This window comes from Perissodus microlepis, chromosome 7 (genome assembly GCF_051167445.1).
Source record: "Perissodus microlepis isolate ML-2025 ecotype Zambia chromosome 7, ASM5116744v1, whole genome shotgun sequence".
Lineage (NCBI taxonomy): Eukaryota > Metazoa > Chordata > Actinopteri > Cichliformes > Cichlidae > Perissodus > Perissodus microlepis.
This window is the reverse complement of record NC_140467.1, coordinates 26,462,665-26,480,115: the sequence shown is the minus strand read 5'-3', so window position 1 is coordinate 26,480,115 and position 17,451 is coordinate 26,462,665. Positions and strand designations below refer to the sequence as shown.

Sequence of the window (17,451 nt, the reverse complement as noted above, 5' to 3'; positions counted from 1 at the left end):
AAAGCTGGACTGAAAGACAGCACAGAGGCACTAATCATGGCAGCACAAGAACAAGCTCTGAGTACAAGATCCATAGAGGCTGGGGTCTATCACACCAGGCAAGACCCCAGGTGCAGGCTGTGTAAAGATGCCCCAGAGACAATCCAGCACATAACAGCAGGGTGCAAGATGCTAGCAGGCAAGGCATACATGGAACGCCATAACCAAGTGGCCGGCATAGTGTACAGGAACATCTGTGCCGAGTATAACCTGGAAGTCCCGAGGTCAAAATGGGAGATGCCCCCAAGGGTGGTGGAGAATGACCGAGCTAAGATCCTGTGGGACTTCCAGATACAGACGGACAAAATGGTGGTGGCTAACCAACCGGACATAGTGGTGGTAGACAAACAGAAGAAGACGGCCGTAGTGATCGATGTAGCGGTTCCGAATGACAGCAATATCAGGAAGAAGGAACACGAGAAGCTGGAGAAATACCAAGGGCTCAGAGAAGAGCTCGAGAGGATGTGGAGGGTGAAGGTGACGGTGGTCCCCGTGGTAATCGGAGCACTAGGTGCGGTGACTCCCAAGCTAGGCGAGTGGCTCCAGCAGATCCCGGGAACAACATCGGAGATCTCTGTCCAGAAGAGCGCAGTCCTAGGAACAGCTAAGATACTGCGCAGGACCCTCAAGCTCCCAGGCCTCTGGTAGAGGACCCGAGCTTGAAGGATAAACCGCCCGCAGGGGCGAGATGGGTGTTTTTTATATGTATATATATATGTGTGTGTGTGTGTATATATATGTGTGTATATATATATGTGTGTGTGTGTGTATATATATGTGTGTATATATATATGTGTGTGTGTGTGTATATATATGTGTGTATATATATATGTGTGTGTGTGTGTATATATATGTGTATATATATATGTGTGTGTGTGTGTGTGTATATATGTATATATATATGTGTGTGTGTGTGTGTATATATGTGTATATATATATATGTGTGTGTGTGTGTGTGTATATATATGTATATATATATATATGTGTGTGTGTGTATATATATGTATATATATATATATATGTGTGTGTGTGTATATATATGTATGTATATATATATATATATATATATATATATATATATATACACACACACATATATATATATACATAAATATACACACACACACATATATATACATATGTATGTATGTATTGGTTAACCTTAGTTTTTTATGTTATACCTGCACACATTTTTCTGGTAACATGAACATGACTTTATGTTTTTGTTATGTTTTTCATTCCGGTCAAATATTTATAGAAACCACTTGTTTATCAGACATGAACTTTTTGTGTTAATTGTATTGGACTACTATGTGTTATATTGACAAGATTATTTTATGGTAAGCTTATTTTATTTTATAACAAATTTCTAATATATAATATATAATCTAATATATAATTGAGCGTTCAATAAATAAAACTAAATTAAGGCTGATCTTACTGTATGTACTGTACACTTTCTCTTCAATCAAAGAAATAAGCAAAACATTTTTGAAAATACTACACAGTTGTAACAATGGACTTTCAATTCAGGCTTCCAAAATATACATGAGTCATATTTGTACAATGCATCTCTTGAAAAACATTCCACAACATTCCTCAAAGTTATCTGCTGTAACCTGAATTCAACATTGTGGGGCCTTATGACATCGCGCTTATGTAAAAAATAGTTTTTTAAATGTAAGAGCCATAAGGTAATATGGCAACAGGGGTGTAATTATTAAAATGACACAAAGAAGAGACTTAAAATAACATTATAACCCACAGGCACAAAACCAAGAGACCTAAACTGATTAGTATTGGCTTGCTTCTATCACTAAACATCACATCACTAATACTAGACGATGCAATCTGTTTGTAGTGGTGCACCTTGGGAAAAAAATTGCAAACTGGTGAAATTGGTGCAAGGCACCATTTCCATTGAGAAAAATGGACATTCAAAGTTTGAATTTTTTTTTTTTAAAAGAGCCATGGCTTGAAAAGTGAAAACTGCAGTAATAAAGGCCCCAAGTTGAAAAGTGCCAGAAAAATAAGTTTCACTATGTACTGCAACTTTACCAGTGCTGGCTTAAAAGAAAGGATGGTACATATTAGAAGAGGTAAACATGTTGTTCCCACATCATAACTGGAAAACTGTTCAATTGTACAGTCTGGTCCTGAAAACCTGGGCCTTCTTTGAAAGGCTGTTCCTTTTGAGCTCCATAACCAGTTTCTATAATACCTCGAAGGTATACTTTTCCAGTGGGTAGGTGAGGTTCAAAGTGTACATTAGTCCAAACAGCATTGCAGCTGCTAGGGTATAGTTATCCAAATCCTGCCAGACTCTCTGGCTTTCAAGGACTATCCCGATGTCCTCAGGGCTGCCATTGGCATCTCTTGACTTTGTGATGTAAATTCCCATGGTTGTTTCCTTATTAGATCGTTGGATAATGGCTTCATCTGTGGCCTAGAAAATGCAGAATTCCAAAATTTAATTAAACAGAACACTGGTCAAAGAACATTATACCAAATCTTATTTTAATCTGTGTCACTATTCCAAAAAATGTTAACATTAACACATTAGGTGAACAAAAATGGATTCATTACAGCATGTGATTTGAGTCCTCAGAATGCTTAAAAAGGTAATGCATTTCTGAAGTGAAATCTCTATGCAAAGAAGCAGAATACTGTCAGAGCATAGAGAGGTGTTCGACTATGAACTCCACACATAGTTCTAATGCAGGTAAAAAAAAAACAAACGCACCCATGGTAAATTGTGAAAATCCCAGGTGATTTTCAACATACTCCTGGCATAGAGTGACAAGCAGCATTTTGTTAAAATTATTATTTTCCCTAAAGTGTATACACAAATTAATTTTTTTCTTACCTTGGCCGTGGGCTCCAGAATGTTCCGAAGTCTTCTTCCTATTTGTCCTCCTCGCCTTTTGAAGACCTTTATTAGTTTGTCAGATAGCACATCTATCTGCGAGAGTAATCTGGACTGCAGTGGCATGGTGGTAATGCGCTTAAACTCTGCATTTATCTAAAAAGAGAAGTTGTCACATAAAAATGCTGTCAAAATCTCAAATCTCACAAGGTTACATCCACACAAAGTTGTTATTTTTTGTCATATTACTATTTATTAGCTATGGGTCCCATGTTGCTGAGCAGTTCCATAGTTGCCCTTACTTCCATACCACCCAAAGCCTGTTTGCAACCACAGCAGTTGCCTCCTTCTGGCCATTTTGCAGTTCTGCCAAATGACCCAGAAACTACATCTATTATTGTCATATACACATCAAGGTCTTTCATTAATACTTAGTTAAATTAGTTAATTTGACCTTTCCAGAAAATTTACCTTACAGAATGTGAGATAACATATGCAAATCTTCACTAGTAAATAAAATAATGTTATTAAAACCTTAACTGTAACACCTCTACGTAACAGCGCTAGAGAATTGTTCTGAAGCAACACCAATCTGCCCTTCAGCAGGGATAAGCACCATATATCGATACAGAAAAAATAAATTTAACATATTTATATCGTCATTATTTTTATCTCTTTAAGCCCTCCTCTCAGTCTCTCTATAAATCAGTTAAAATAATTTGTTGGGTTTTTGTGTGTCTTTAACATGTTATCAGTACATTACATTCACTGCCCCAGAACATGAAATAAAGCCCCACGTCATGCACTTCCTCTCCTAATGAGTACTGCATAGGTGTCATGCCCTAAATAAACCGACTTTAGTGAAGCAACCCCCCTCCCCAACACACACAGAGCCCACCCCATGGCAAACTAGCTTATTTAACTGTTTAAGTAAAACATTTTAGGTACAACCAGTTAACTAAATGGACACAAGTTTGTTAGTCTGTATTCACTGAGAAAAAACAAGCGAATGTGACTGGGCACACACTGAAAAAAAGCTAATGCACATAATATTGTCCCGCAGCTTAAGCTAGCATTATCGTTAGTTAACTTAAGGAATGACTTGTTTTTTCCATTATGTTGCTCAACAGCAATTCATGAGAAAAACTTCCCCATCTAATGGATGTTCTCTTCGTTTCCTCTCAAACATGTAGTTTTCAGTTTACCTTGACAAAGTAAAGCTCAGCACCAAACGTAAACGAAGCGAAGACAAAAAATGGCAGACCGCCACAGTGAATTTTCCCTCGCAGAACACACCCTGGGGGGGTGGAGTTTCAACAGAAAACATAACTATTTTCTGTTATTTTGATATGACTGGTTTTAAAAGACTGAACATCCTTCTAAAACAAGTGAAAGGCGTGAGACTTAATTATGTTTAGACCAAAAATATAAATGATTCATGTTGGATATATTTACTGTATTTTTACTAATTTAACAACCTCATCATTGCATTAGTCGCTTTATGCTATAGCATTACGCTTACATTAGCTTGAAGCTCAAGGTCGTCATTTTATTTAATTTCTTTTTCTGGGCTTACAAACAGGACACACAACATTTAGAGAACCGTTACACTGAATCTTGGGTCTGTGTTGAGTCTTCCAGCTGCTGACTACAGAAGCTAGATTGACCTTTCAGCATGTTTATAGCGGCTGTGGCTATGTGCTGGTAATGTTACCGTGTGTGCGCAGTCACATTGGCAGCAGACATGTTTCAACAAACTAGTCATATCCCGGCCCTACATTAGCTTGTTTAATGGTTAAGACACTGCAGGTACCACCACTTACTACAGACACCGATGCAAGTTTGTAATAATCTGTTAATTTAGACTGAAAGAATATACAAACAATATTAACTCACATTATATATGTTAATTACTAATTTGCTTATCGCATAATTTCGGTTACCATTAGCTAACTGGAGCCTAACATTGGCCTTTCATGGTTTTCGATAAACAGCCCACATACCTGTAAAATAACAACACCCCAGTAAAAGTCCACATATATAAAGGGTCTACACTCTTTCTCACTGGTGTGTTAGCTTTAAAATCTTATTTACCTTCAAGTGTAAAACTCCAGATGGTAGTAGATTTTCCAAAGTGAGAGACAAAAATGGCGGACAGTGCAGCCGATTTTTCCTTTCCAGGGGGCGGAGCTTGAGGATAAAACACGACTAACTTGTTTCTTTTCAACATGATTTGTTCTAAAAGAATGAATATTCTTAAAGAATATGTGAAAATTAAAAGACAAAAATATGTTTAGATGTGAAATTTAAATTAGTCATGCTGGATATATGAAGTAATTCTATGCAAATTCAACAACCACCCTATTGCATTTTTTTTCAGTGTATATATACGTGTATATATATATATATATATATATATATATATATATTTTTTTTTAGATGTGGGTGTTTGCTGTGTTGTTTTCTGTGTTATTTGCTGAGATTTGGATGTGGCCCCTGTCCTGGGATTACTGTAATGATCCTAATATCACCAAAAAAGCACAGAGTTGATGCTTTTGGGGACTGCTGGGATTCTTCGATTGCGCCAGTAGTTCAAGCATTACAGTAGTTTGACTTAAAAGTTTGACCTAAATAGGATAAATCATTAGAGGCTATGGGAAAGTTTAGTTTTTATATTTAGCAACGAGAAAACCAATTTTTCAAGACATATGTTAGCTCTTTGTGGGGTCAATTAAGCTGCTAATGTTCTCACCTCCGAACTTTATTGAAAGGATAACCAAGTCTGAAAGAAATTTGAGTTAACATGATTTCAATGATTGAATGAAATGGACCAAAAACAAAGTCCAAATCAGTGGAAACCATCGGAGGCTGTGACTTTTGGACTCTTGAATTCCACTTTTCTCACACAGACATCAACTTTTTTTGTTAATATGTTAAGACAGATCTACAGAATGGCTCCTGAAGAGATGTTTCCACCTGTCATCTGTGTTTTTGAAAGAAGCTGGTGGTTGGTTTGAAATCAAGGATGATCCTGAGGGGAATGTCCAGTTATCTTACGCTCTTTGGGTTCAGCATCCCTCTTAAATGCAGAAGAAGAGCTCTGAAAGTTTGTGTGTGCTCCTTTTTATTTTTTGACAGAGTTTAGTTTGTCTCTTTAAGCTCTACACAGTGTGAAGCTGCAATCAGCCAGACCAAGGCTGATGGACTTGTCTGTCTGTGTCTTCGTCTCTGTTTGTTCTGTCATCACCAGAGCTGCTCTGCTCCGACAGGGAGGTCATGTCAAATCTTTCAACCATGTGCACCTGAAACTGAAACACTTTGTCCTTATCCTCTTTGTCTGCGTCAATAACCTGCCATCAGGGGCCACTGCCTCTTTTCAGAGCAGGTTGTCACATAGATGTGACTGTTGCTGTGATGATGGCAATGAAACGCAGACTAGATGGGTATAGAGAGGTTGGACAGAGATGAATACACATGAAGAGAAGATACAGATAAGCATGTGTTACATTTTAGTTGCGCACCTGAGATGGGTGGTGTTTTAGCAAACAATCGAAAATAATCTAGCAAACATAATCTTTCTTTTTCTTTCTTTCTTTTTAATTGGTGCTTTCTTGTTGAAACCTATTACCTGTATTGACTGGAATGAAGTGAGCTGGGCCAAAAGACTAGTTGGAAAGGTCAAATTAAGCATGGCGGTAACATATTATAGTGCATGTAATTTTAAGTACAGCTTAATTTCATGGTAATTCCCAGACATTTCTTTTCCCCATGTTACATCACAAGTACGCTGTACTTCTCAAGGCATGAGCCTTATGGAGTAACTTAAGCTTTCTAACTTCCATATATTTTACAGGGAAGGGCGCAAATTGTACTGTAAGTAATTTCAAGTTCAGTGTAATTAAATACTAAGTAAAGACTGCTTAAGTAATTTTGTGCATAATGGACGCTTCACTATGAAACTCTCTTGTTATGTTAAATATAAAAATGATAGCGTAATACGAGCTTTTCTTCCTTTCTTATTACAAATTATACATTCATACATGCAAACTTTGCAAGCTCATCTGATCCTATAATAATGGAGACAAAATTTGTTATTTTCATTAACCATTAATTAAAAACAATAACACGAAACAGTTCCATAACTCTGAAAAAAATGGCTTTAAGGATACAGTACTGTACGAAACAGTACTTACACTCAGAAACACCATGGAATTCAGAAGTTTCTGTTTTCCTCTCAATTTGGAAAATGTCTTTTCCTTTGAACAAGTGTCCAAAAACATGAGACTGACTGCATATTTCGCACAGTCATCCCAAATAACAGGGTAGCACACCAAAGCCTTCTCCTTTTTGAGTGATGTCCACCTGTACAGACAATCAGACAATTGAAGATCATGTTTTCAGCAGTCTTGAATACACTTTTTCCCTTTAGCATTGAAATCATAAATGAACTATTTGTCCTATGACAGCTGGCAGAAGATCCACCCTCCCTGTGACCTTTGCACTTGAATTACTTGACTAAGGATCTTGGAAAGAAAAGCGTCTGAATTTCTTTAAGTTGCTTGAAAATGTTAACCTCTCATCCTAGAAGCTTCTTCAGTTCTGAACTGAATTGAATTCCGAATTGCCTTAATTTTTCATAGCATAGGTTCAACAAGGTGCTGGAAACATTCCTCTCAGATGTTTTTCACCATAATGACATGATAGCATCACAAAGTTTCTGCAGACTTGTCATCTGCACATCCATCTTGAAAATATCCCATTTCACCACATCCCAAGTGAACCAGTTTGAGATGATTAAAGGTTTGAGATTTGGCACCACCTTCTCCTGTTAGCAACTTCCACTCCAGCAAGATATTTTCATACACAAAGCTGCTGCTCGAAGGATTTTTTTTAGACAATTCTCTGTAAATCCTAGGATGTGGTTGTGTGGGAAAATTCCTGTATATCTGTACAAGGAGTTTTTGTTATATGATTGGCTGATTAGAATTAGCTGATTAGATTCCACATGCCCCCACAGACCTCGCAGGCAATGGAAGTGGTCATAACACAACTCTTCAACATTTCAATAACACTGCAACAGTAGTTAATAGTTTTCTTTCTGAAATATTGTATTAAAGTGAATCTCTATGAATTTCAAACTTTTGTCAGACAAACCCATGAATTTAATAATGTTACAATTTACCAACTTAGAGTGAATTTTTACTTTCTGCTAGGCTGTCTAACTGTGTTATTAGATAATAGCTTAGATTAGACTTCACATGTTAGTACATTTACATCTTTGTCTTTTATCACACTAACCTGTTACACATCCTTTCCAGTTCAATTTGTCTTTCCAGTCTGTTGCTGGAACTGCATGTAGGCAATCCCTCTTTCCACTAAAATTACTTACTCAGTTATTAAGATTACTAACGCTATACTTTAAATTACTTGCAGCACAGTCTGTGTCTTTTTTTCGGTAGAATACCTGAGTGTTATGCAGGTAATTCCATCACCATGTGTCTCCTTTCCTGAAAAATAGCCATAATTTCAAAATACTCGTTATGCTATATTTTAAGTACTGGGTAAGTAAATTTAATTACTGGTTAATTCTATGGTGATTTCAGGAAAAACAACCATAACGTCTCCATCTCTTGCCAGTAAAGAGAAGCCAACAACAGATGTGTGAAAGCTCAATTTTAACTTTTGTTTTTTAATTTAAAAAAGGATATTTAAAGCTTGCATGCTGTCATAAACACTTGAACAACTTTGATGCATACAGTGTGACTATTTATCCTGAATGATCAGGTCCCATCACATCTTAAAGATCTCATTGTCAAAGTAGATTAAATAAAAGTTTTATTGATTATGAATTCTGTTGCTGGAGTCTGAATTTGGTCCTTTTTGTTCCATGATTTCTAACATTTTAAAATATTTTTCATACTTAAATGTTTCAGATCATCAGTATTGAATAACAGACAAACGTAATCTGCAGATTTAAAAAAATGTAAATAAATAATGATTTAATGTTTTAAAGGAATTTATTAAAGTGGACCTTAAACAATACATGTATTATTTTATTTCCATCATGAAATAAATCTAAAACAACTGTTGTAGATTTAAGACTGTCTGCGACTTGGTTTAAGCTATACGTGTTTACATTTTTTAGAACTTTAGAAGGTGTCGAGCACCATCTCGTGCCTGTAGAGAACATAACATCACTGGGTTGGTTGATTGCTGCTAAGAGTTTGTTGCTAAGAGTAGTTTGTTAGTTAACTAGTGACAGAATTGATCATTTAGTGTAAACAAGGAAACTAAAACCAAAAAGCAGTGTAAGGGGTTGCTTTTGTACTGCCCCCTGCTGCAGCGTTTTTTATTTTTAAAAAGTCAAGGATACACTGCCCACTTTCATTCTGTCTCTTTAGCAGTAAGTGGTTTGTATGTTGTGTGTTAGTCAGTGTTGGGGAGTAACGGAATACATGTACCGCCGTTACGTATTTAAAATACAAAATATGAGTAACTGTATTCCGTTACAGTTACCGTTTAAAAAGGTGGTATTTAGAATACAGTTACTTTGTTGAAATAAATGGATTACACGGCGGTACTTTCCTGTTTCATATTGTGGCGGGTCAGGACTGTTTGGGTTTTGTTTGACAGCTATGTTCTGTTATTCGAGGTGGCAGTGTTACGGTTGCCATGGTTACAGGGTGACGCTCTCTCTCTCTGCGTGTTTCCTGGGTGAGAGGGCGCCTTTTTGTTATTGTTGTTGTGCTAAGCTAATAGGCAGAATGCTACAGATATAGCTCTAAAGAATGTAGCCTCATGGGCAGTGTAGTCCGTGCTGCAGGGAGAATGGACTGCCATACCCGTTATGTGTCTGTGAGCGAGGGAGGGAGAAAAAGGAAAAGTATGAGCTGTCATCGAGCAGAAACGGGAGCTGGAAGCATGTAAATATAATAATAACCACTGCAGTCAAGAAGAGTGCCTGACGAGCCCAGTTGTAAGTAAGCTATTAAGACTCGACTGTACGCTGTGTTCGTGTTTTCCTCCGAAACAATAAGTTCCGTTGAAGCAGCCTTTCAACTCCTCTCTCTGTCTCTCGCTAGCAAAGTTGACCCACACAACAAAGTAAAGCTATTTTTCGGCTACGAGCCCGACACGGAACCCACCGTATTAGCCAGAGGTCCCTTTACTACGGTTCGGAGCCGCGGACCGTCAGTAACAGTAATAAATCACAGCAATAGTACATTCACGTAGTTGTAAACAGCATATATTAAGTAATCCAAAGTATTCAGAATACGTTACTCTCATCGAGTAACGTAACGGAATACGTTACAGAATACATTTTGGGGCATGTATTCTGTAATCGGTAATGGAATACATTTTAAAAGTAACCTTCCCAACACTGGTGTTAGTGTTGGGATTTCATTGTGCTTTAGTAAAAAAAGACATATTTTGTGATGTGATGCACATGTAGTAACCTGTTATTTTATGTATTGGTTGGATGTGCTGGCACAAGATGGCCCTCAACTGTTATAAATGCTTCAACTTAAACACTTATTTCTTAAATCCAGCTTCACAGACAGTGTTTACGTTTATGTTCTTTTAGAGTAGGGCTCCATGCTGTAATTAGCCAGTAGAGATTTAAAATATTCTAGTGTTTTGTGTAGATCTAATATTTGGCAGCAGACTATTCCGGAGTCTGGGACCTGCAACAGAAAGATGTAGCAGGTCCTTTCACAGCGAGATTTAGGTTTCGACCTTGGAATAAATAACATTAGTTTGCATTGTTTGCATGCATTGATAGAAGCTCAGATAGGTAAGAAGGGGCTCGTCTTACCTATCTGTTTAGAAACAAAACGTAAAATGTTAATTTGGGCTCTGTAAGGAATAGGAAGCCAGTGTAAAGAGGCCAACACTGGGTTATATGCTCCCTCCATTTTATACTAATCAACAGACAAGCAGTTGCATTTTTGGACCAACTGGAGACGATAAATAGAGGACTGGTCGAAACCAAAGTATGCTGTAGACTCGCCCAGTGATATATTCACATTTATAAGGCTATTCTTGGTTTGCTTGCATGTAATTTACAGACTTCATCAAAAAAGGTATTGTGTTAAATCCCAAGAGTTCTGTCTCAGAGGTTTGTGCTGAATTTGGAAAAAGACCATTCAAATTTGCAGCTCCTTCCTCTTGTAATCAGCTGCAGAGTAAACAAAAATGTATCGAACTTAATAAATCTAAGGCAATTTTAAATGTCTTGAATGCAGTTAATTCAGGCTGCCAATGTTTTGCCTGAATATTATTATTTGTTTCAATTAGTTTTAAGAAGGTATTCATTCTTTATTGACACTGAAGTATAAAAATGTTGGTTGCGTCTTTGTTTTGTTTGTTTTTTTACTTTCTGCCTGTACTTAACTGGTGTATGGATTTGTGTGTCTATGTTTTATTCATTTATGAAACTTATGTCTGTACAATGGCTGTGCGTGTTTGGTTTAGGTTGCATGTTGCTACTAATACTAGTCATAGTTTGGTGTCCCCAACAGAAACCAGTCCTAAGAATAATCGATTGAATCTGTGCCTTTGACTGACCATTTTTTGTGCAATTGTGTGTCATGTTCAGCAAAACCAGAAAATTATGCTCATGTAGTCACACTAATGAGAAACTTCCAGAGCAGAAAAACCTGTAGAAAGCCGAGAAAAATGCATGAAGATCGATCCATATTTTCTGCTCATTCACACACACACACAGACGCACACACACGCGCACACACACAACCTGAACATAATAGCTGAAAGTTGGACTTGACAGAAATCAACATCACTCCTCCGGCCGTCTGTCTCCCAATCAATATTACCCCTCCTTTTCCCTCCTCTTATTATCAGTACTAATCTATATCTCTTTGTCTCGCTTTCTTTAGAGTCCTATCTCCTTCACTCCCTGTCTTTTCTCTAAATTACATTGAGGACAGTACACTGTTATGGAGGTAACAAATTTAAAATGACCTACATCGGAATTAGAGAGAAAGCAGGCCATCACACCCGAAGGGCAGTCGCTGACAGAAAAGTGGAAGAATGAAAAGAAAAGATGGAAAAAGAAAGCAGAGGAGCGTTGATTGGAAGTTGATTGTGGAGATTTCACTTCTCCTGTTTTTTTGTTTTTCTCTTTTCTCTTTTGGACAAAGGCAACAAGAAAATGAGGAGGGGATGAAAAGCACAAATGCCTGAGAGTCCTCATGGGCTTCTCTGCATCCACACAAAAAACAAAATGACAGCGATAATAAAAGTGATCACTAAAGCTTGTCTTGGGCATGAGCCACAGGCGTGGAAACAGCGCCAGTATTCTCAGTGAGCTGTGGTCTTTTGTGGGGCCATGTGTCACGGTCAGAAGCTTCCCATCCTGAAATGTACTCCCACAATAAAGGCAGAGTGGAGAGTGTTAGGCTTTTCATTTGGCAGGGCCATTATCAGAAAGGCCTGAAAGGACTGGAAATGACCCAGGTTTGCTCAGGCTGGGACACCCTGCGCCTCTTCGGCTTCTTTTATTTTTTTTCATTTTCTGTTGATTCTTTCATCACTGACCCCAAAGCCTCATTATCGCCTGCAGCTTCAGGCAGTGCACATCCAAAGTGAACTGTCAAGGCTGCTGCATAAAAATGACTTCATTACTAGCTATTCCAGAATGTACTAATATGAAAATCTTGTAATGTTTTTTTTTTCTCTGTTATCATTAATAAAACTCAGGAACACACCCAAGTTAATGAAATAATCAGTTTAAATAATATGTATTGTGTGCATTTTTTTTAAATACATTTTTTAGTTTTATAGCTGGACTTTGTCCCACATTTGTTGCAGTTTGTTTTGACACAGTCACATACACACCTGCCACCCCAAAATACTCATAAGAAGAAATAAAAACTGCAATTTGCTTGATTTTTATCATTTCATATTGTGCATCTTTACATTCTGCAGTCTTGAATGCAGTCACTTTTTTTTTGCCGTACACACATTAGGACTTTAGCATGTCTGATACCAAGACCTGAGACAAGACATGAATTGATCCATGGTATTGTATCAAACTTTTCTGGGTTTTTTTTCCCTATTAATCACCCCTTTAAAACACCGTTTTCTAATATTTTCTTCTGTTTAACATGTTTCTCGTGTATAACTGTGTTTGGAAACTGCAGTATTCATTTAACCTTAGTAATTCCACAAAGTGCTTCTCATTGTCTGTCTTGTCCATCCATTTTATGTCTATGGCAACAGCACTGCCAATGATGGGATAAAAGGATGAATCAGTGATTTGTCTTGTGCATACTGTAGGACCTGTAATCAAACTAATAACACTGTAATTTGTAGCAATCCCCTTTACCACCTGAGCTGTAGCTTTTTAAATATTTACATATTATTATAAAAGTGACTGACGCGTTTTTATTTATAGTGGATTGCTCTCATTGGCATGTTCTTATTGCCATGGTTTAAGTATTTTCCAGCACTTACCGATGGTCATTAACACGGGTAAATGACTGAAATTATATGACTGTGGATACAAGTGGTTGAATTGAGCAGCAACTGTGCTCAGACTTGGAGAAGGGATGAGGAACTCAGACATGTGGTGGGAAACTTTTAAGTCAAGACATGAGGTGGTTCGGCTCTTCCTGGGCGCCTCTACTTCAACGTTTTTAGGATGGGCTCATTTCTAACTAAGAAACCCTCAGAATGGACTGGAGAGATTTTAGTATATCCAGCCTGAAAACACCTTGGGACTGGGACTCTGCAGATGTCCCAGTCTTTCTGTCTCCTCAAACATACAGATGTAACGTTACCAAACCTTGACCCAGTGATTTTGCAAACTCCATTTTCTCAATCATATGACTTGATCCAGTGATGACACAAGATTGAACATGATTGAGTATGATTGCACAAACTCATTGCTATTGATGTTACTTCACAGTTTCTGGCCTACTGGCTTATATACGATTAAGATCAAAGATTTGGCTGAACACATACACTATTGTCAGAAGTCAAAGTCTCTTGTCATTGCCTCCTCAAAGTTTCTTAAGTCAGTCTCATTTGTCCCATCAGCTGTTGAGCAACTCACATTTTGTCATCAGTAAAACATGGCACATTGCACAATGTTTGAATGTAGACATGAAGCCTGATCTGCTGTTTTAATAACTGATTTATTGCTATTTTCCTGTCTGTGTTTTTTTTCTACCCTACTTTCAAGTGTTTAATGATCACCTCATGTTTCCTGAGTCAGTTGTTAAATGGCTCTTTGTGGGCAGAGTTGGGACATCTACTTCTAACTAATCTTTAGAGAAATATCCCATAGATTTATTTTCAGGATCTCTCATATCTTTATCACTAATTGTTTCAATTGTTGTTGAGTTTCAGACCAAAGAGCACGTTTCCCTAACCTCATCCAGACTCCGCTGCTCTGAAAACCCCCCCACTATAGTAGCATAGTATGGATTTTACAGTTTACATCTAGTTATCGAGTTAATTTTTTTTTAAAACTCTTGGCAAGGTTGTGCACATCTAAGTGTCGTTCCTTCATCCACCTCTGTGTTTTCTTTTCAGGTCTTGATCCATCTCAGCGTCAGGCAGCGGAAAAGTTGATCTCAGCGTTTCCGTGCCAGTTCGACCACGCTGCCCTGTTCACCATTTTACAGAAACACACACTCCAGCATCGAATGAACGACTCCTTCTCCTGCCTGGTATGTGAACAAGAACCTTTTCATCATTCGTCTTCATTGACTATCCACAATACTGCTCATTCATCACACAAACTTTCTTCTATCATCTATACCAAAATACGTAAGCTGCTTAAAATCCTCATGAAACAGAACAGTTAAAGAAGAACTTGCAGTGAGCTTGTAATGGTATTGCTAAAACAAGTTGTTTAATTAAAGTTTATAAATCACCAAAAAAATAACCAACAAGTACTTTAAAACGTAGATAATGTTTGTCTACATACAGTACATTTTACCTTCAGGGTTCTCAGTCTATAATGATGGCTTGACTGTGCAACCAAAACAATAAGAGGATTGTTTTTGGTTTCTGGTACTGCCAGTAAATTTTCCCAGGTAGCAGAAAAAAGTGGACGCTACGAAACAGAAAGGTTCCCACTGGTGAAGTGTGAGAATAATAGAAAAACAAAAGTAAAACAACACACTGATGCAAAGAGCTCCAAATGTTGTTAATGTTTTTAAAAAGGCATTCAGTTGGAATCATTTCTAAAAAAAAAAAATAGTAAGTAACATCAAATAATTGTTAGACTAAAACGAATGGATGGTAAAATGCATGGTGTTCACAATAAATTATTAATTACTGCCATAGGTTGTTTATAGAAATATCTACACACACACTCTGATCACAATCAGACTTTCAGCTATTGGATAAATTGATGACTTTTAAATAAAATTCAACTTCTTTTGTAAATCATGTAGATGTATAGCTACTGTGACTTTCTAAAATATATTTTAAAAAAGCACAACTGTCCAAAAAGTTGTTTTTGGTTTTTTTTTTAAAAATGACATCAGAATATTTTCACGAGCTAATAATGTCTATACTGTGGCAGGCTGTCCAGAGTGTACAGCGCCTTTTGCCTTATGGATGAGCAGAAGAAATGAATAGTTGGATGGATTAATGTGTGTGTGGAAAAATTACAACATATATAAACATTTTCTGCATCTAGTAACATTTTTTTTGTCTGTTTTTATTGCTAGGATACAGTTAGATATTTAATATAGTTATAATTCATAGCTTTATGTCTGTACATGTAGCGCTTAAATAATCAAATCAGTCCATTCATTAACCGACCAAAGATTGTTCAACAACTACTTTTAATGTTGTTTAATGCTTTAACCGGTTAATCCCTGGATTTTTTACTCACAACATGATCCCCAAATTCACTCACCTCGCCAATTGTGAGGCCAAAATGAATAACACACTATTTGAACAAAAGATAAAAAGATAAACTTAATATATTTTTTCTTCTCCTCAACAAAAGATAAAATAAGAATTGAAAGCTTTATAACAATGAATCGGTACGCACTGATGTCACTGAACTTCATTTTAGCACTAGACAAGCCGTTCAGCTAATTTGTCATGCTTGGTGACCTTCAAATAATGGTGATGGGTTGCATTTTAACAACAGATGCAGCCTGGCCCCAGTCCAGGGACCTCCTAGGTGGAAATAGTCATCTTTTCAAACGTGAATAATTTGTGATGCCTTCAGTTGTGCTTAAATGTCTGCTGGTTTTGGATTAGTGCTCCAACAAAATAAGAATTTCTAAACTCGTAAATATAATTTTAATTAAGGTTCTGCTGTTTTCTATCCAAATTATTGTTGAAGCACTGCATATTTAAAAAATGAATGAAAACAAAAATAACTAAAACTTGTCAGAACAGTTTGAAGAATGAAAGAGATATAGGAGCTCAGTGCGTGTGTGTGTGTGTGTTCAGCCTGGGGCGCTCTCTCACACTGATTAAGGGGATAAGCACTCTAATCAATACTTTGCAAATAGGAACATGACCCTCATGGACAACTGCTGTTCTGAGTCAATGGAGGAGGAGGAAGCAGTGAAGTGAAGCCTAAATAAGCGAGTCCGTATGTGTATGTGATTTTTTTTGTTGTTGTTGTTGTTGTTTTGTTTTTTATAGTGTGTGCAGTTGTGGTTGGGAAGCATTGATCCAAATCCCCAAAGTGTTGTTCATTAACAAAATATACCAATGGCAGTTTTAAAGAAAAAAGGAATCAATCTTTTAATATCTTTTTTTTAGTAAAAGTAATTCAAGTGATTTTCTTTTTCTTTTCTTTTTAAAGGTTATTTATAACATTTTAAGTTCAAAATTACATCAAATCACCCAAGATAAAAGGACAAAGGACAGAGAAAAGAAAACAACAACAACAACACCAACACCACCACCACAACAACAACACTGGTTAGTCAGTCCATATTAAAAGTACAAGAGAAATAATGGAGTCCGAACAAAATGGTCTTCTGTGTGAAGTTAGACAGGGCAACAGAAAGTTCAGAGTCTAAAAGATGTGGGGAACAAGTCCAAGAAGGAGTTAGGGTCCGGCAGAGGTGTAGTTTCACATAAACATAAAGTGCAGGTGAATGGGTTAAACGTTGTTGATTCTGTGTTAATATGATTGAGAAAAGAGTTCCAGATTTTAAAAAATTTAGAGTGAGTGTTAGCAAGACCATAACGAACCTCTACAATATACAGAAATGCAATCATCTCACATAGCCAAACCCTAAGGCCTAGCACTGCAAGTATACCATCTGGCTTTAATTTTAAGTCATAAATCCAGCGATATATATTAAATATCTCTTCCCAGAAACACCTAAGTGTAGGGCAAGACCAGAAAAGGTGGCCAAGAGTTCCTTCCATTGCTTTGCATTTATCACACAATGAGGAAATAAATGTATGTAGGTGCTGTAAGTTTAAAAAGTGCAGTAAACTGGCTGACTAGGTGTTTGTAGAAGTTTTAATCAAATAATCATAAAAGTCATTATGAGCAGGAGGCTGATCCAGATGGGAGAAAGAGTGTTTAA

The 17,451-nt window shown here is 37.0% G+C and overlaps 1 protein-coding gene across 2 annotated transcripts in view; it reads left to right on the top strand.

Moving 5' to 3' along the window:
• The window catches only part of cadps2 (Ca++-dependent secretion activator 2), a 180,617-nt gene that overhangs the window by 55,301 nt on the left and 107,865 nt on the right, over positions 1-17,451 (top strand). For both annotated transcript variants that reach the window (XR_014800732.1, XM_084934412.1), the window contains exon 12: positions 14,465-14,601. Coding sequence is in view for 1 of the 2 variants with exons in the window: in XM_084934412.1 (XP_084790538.1) it covers positions 14,465-14,601 (137 nt within the window). In the remaining variant the exon portion in view is untranslated. The remainder of the gene's footprint in view (positions 1-14,464; positions 14,602-17,451) is intronic.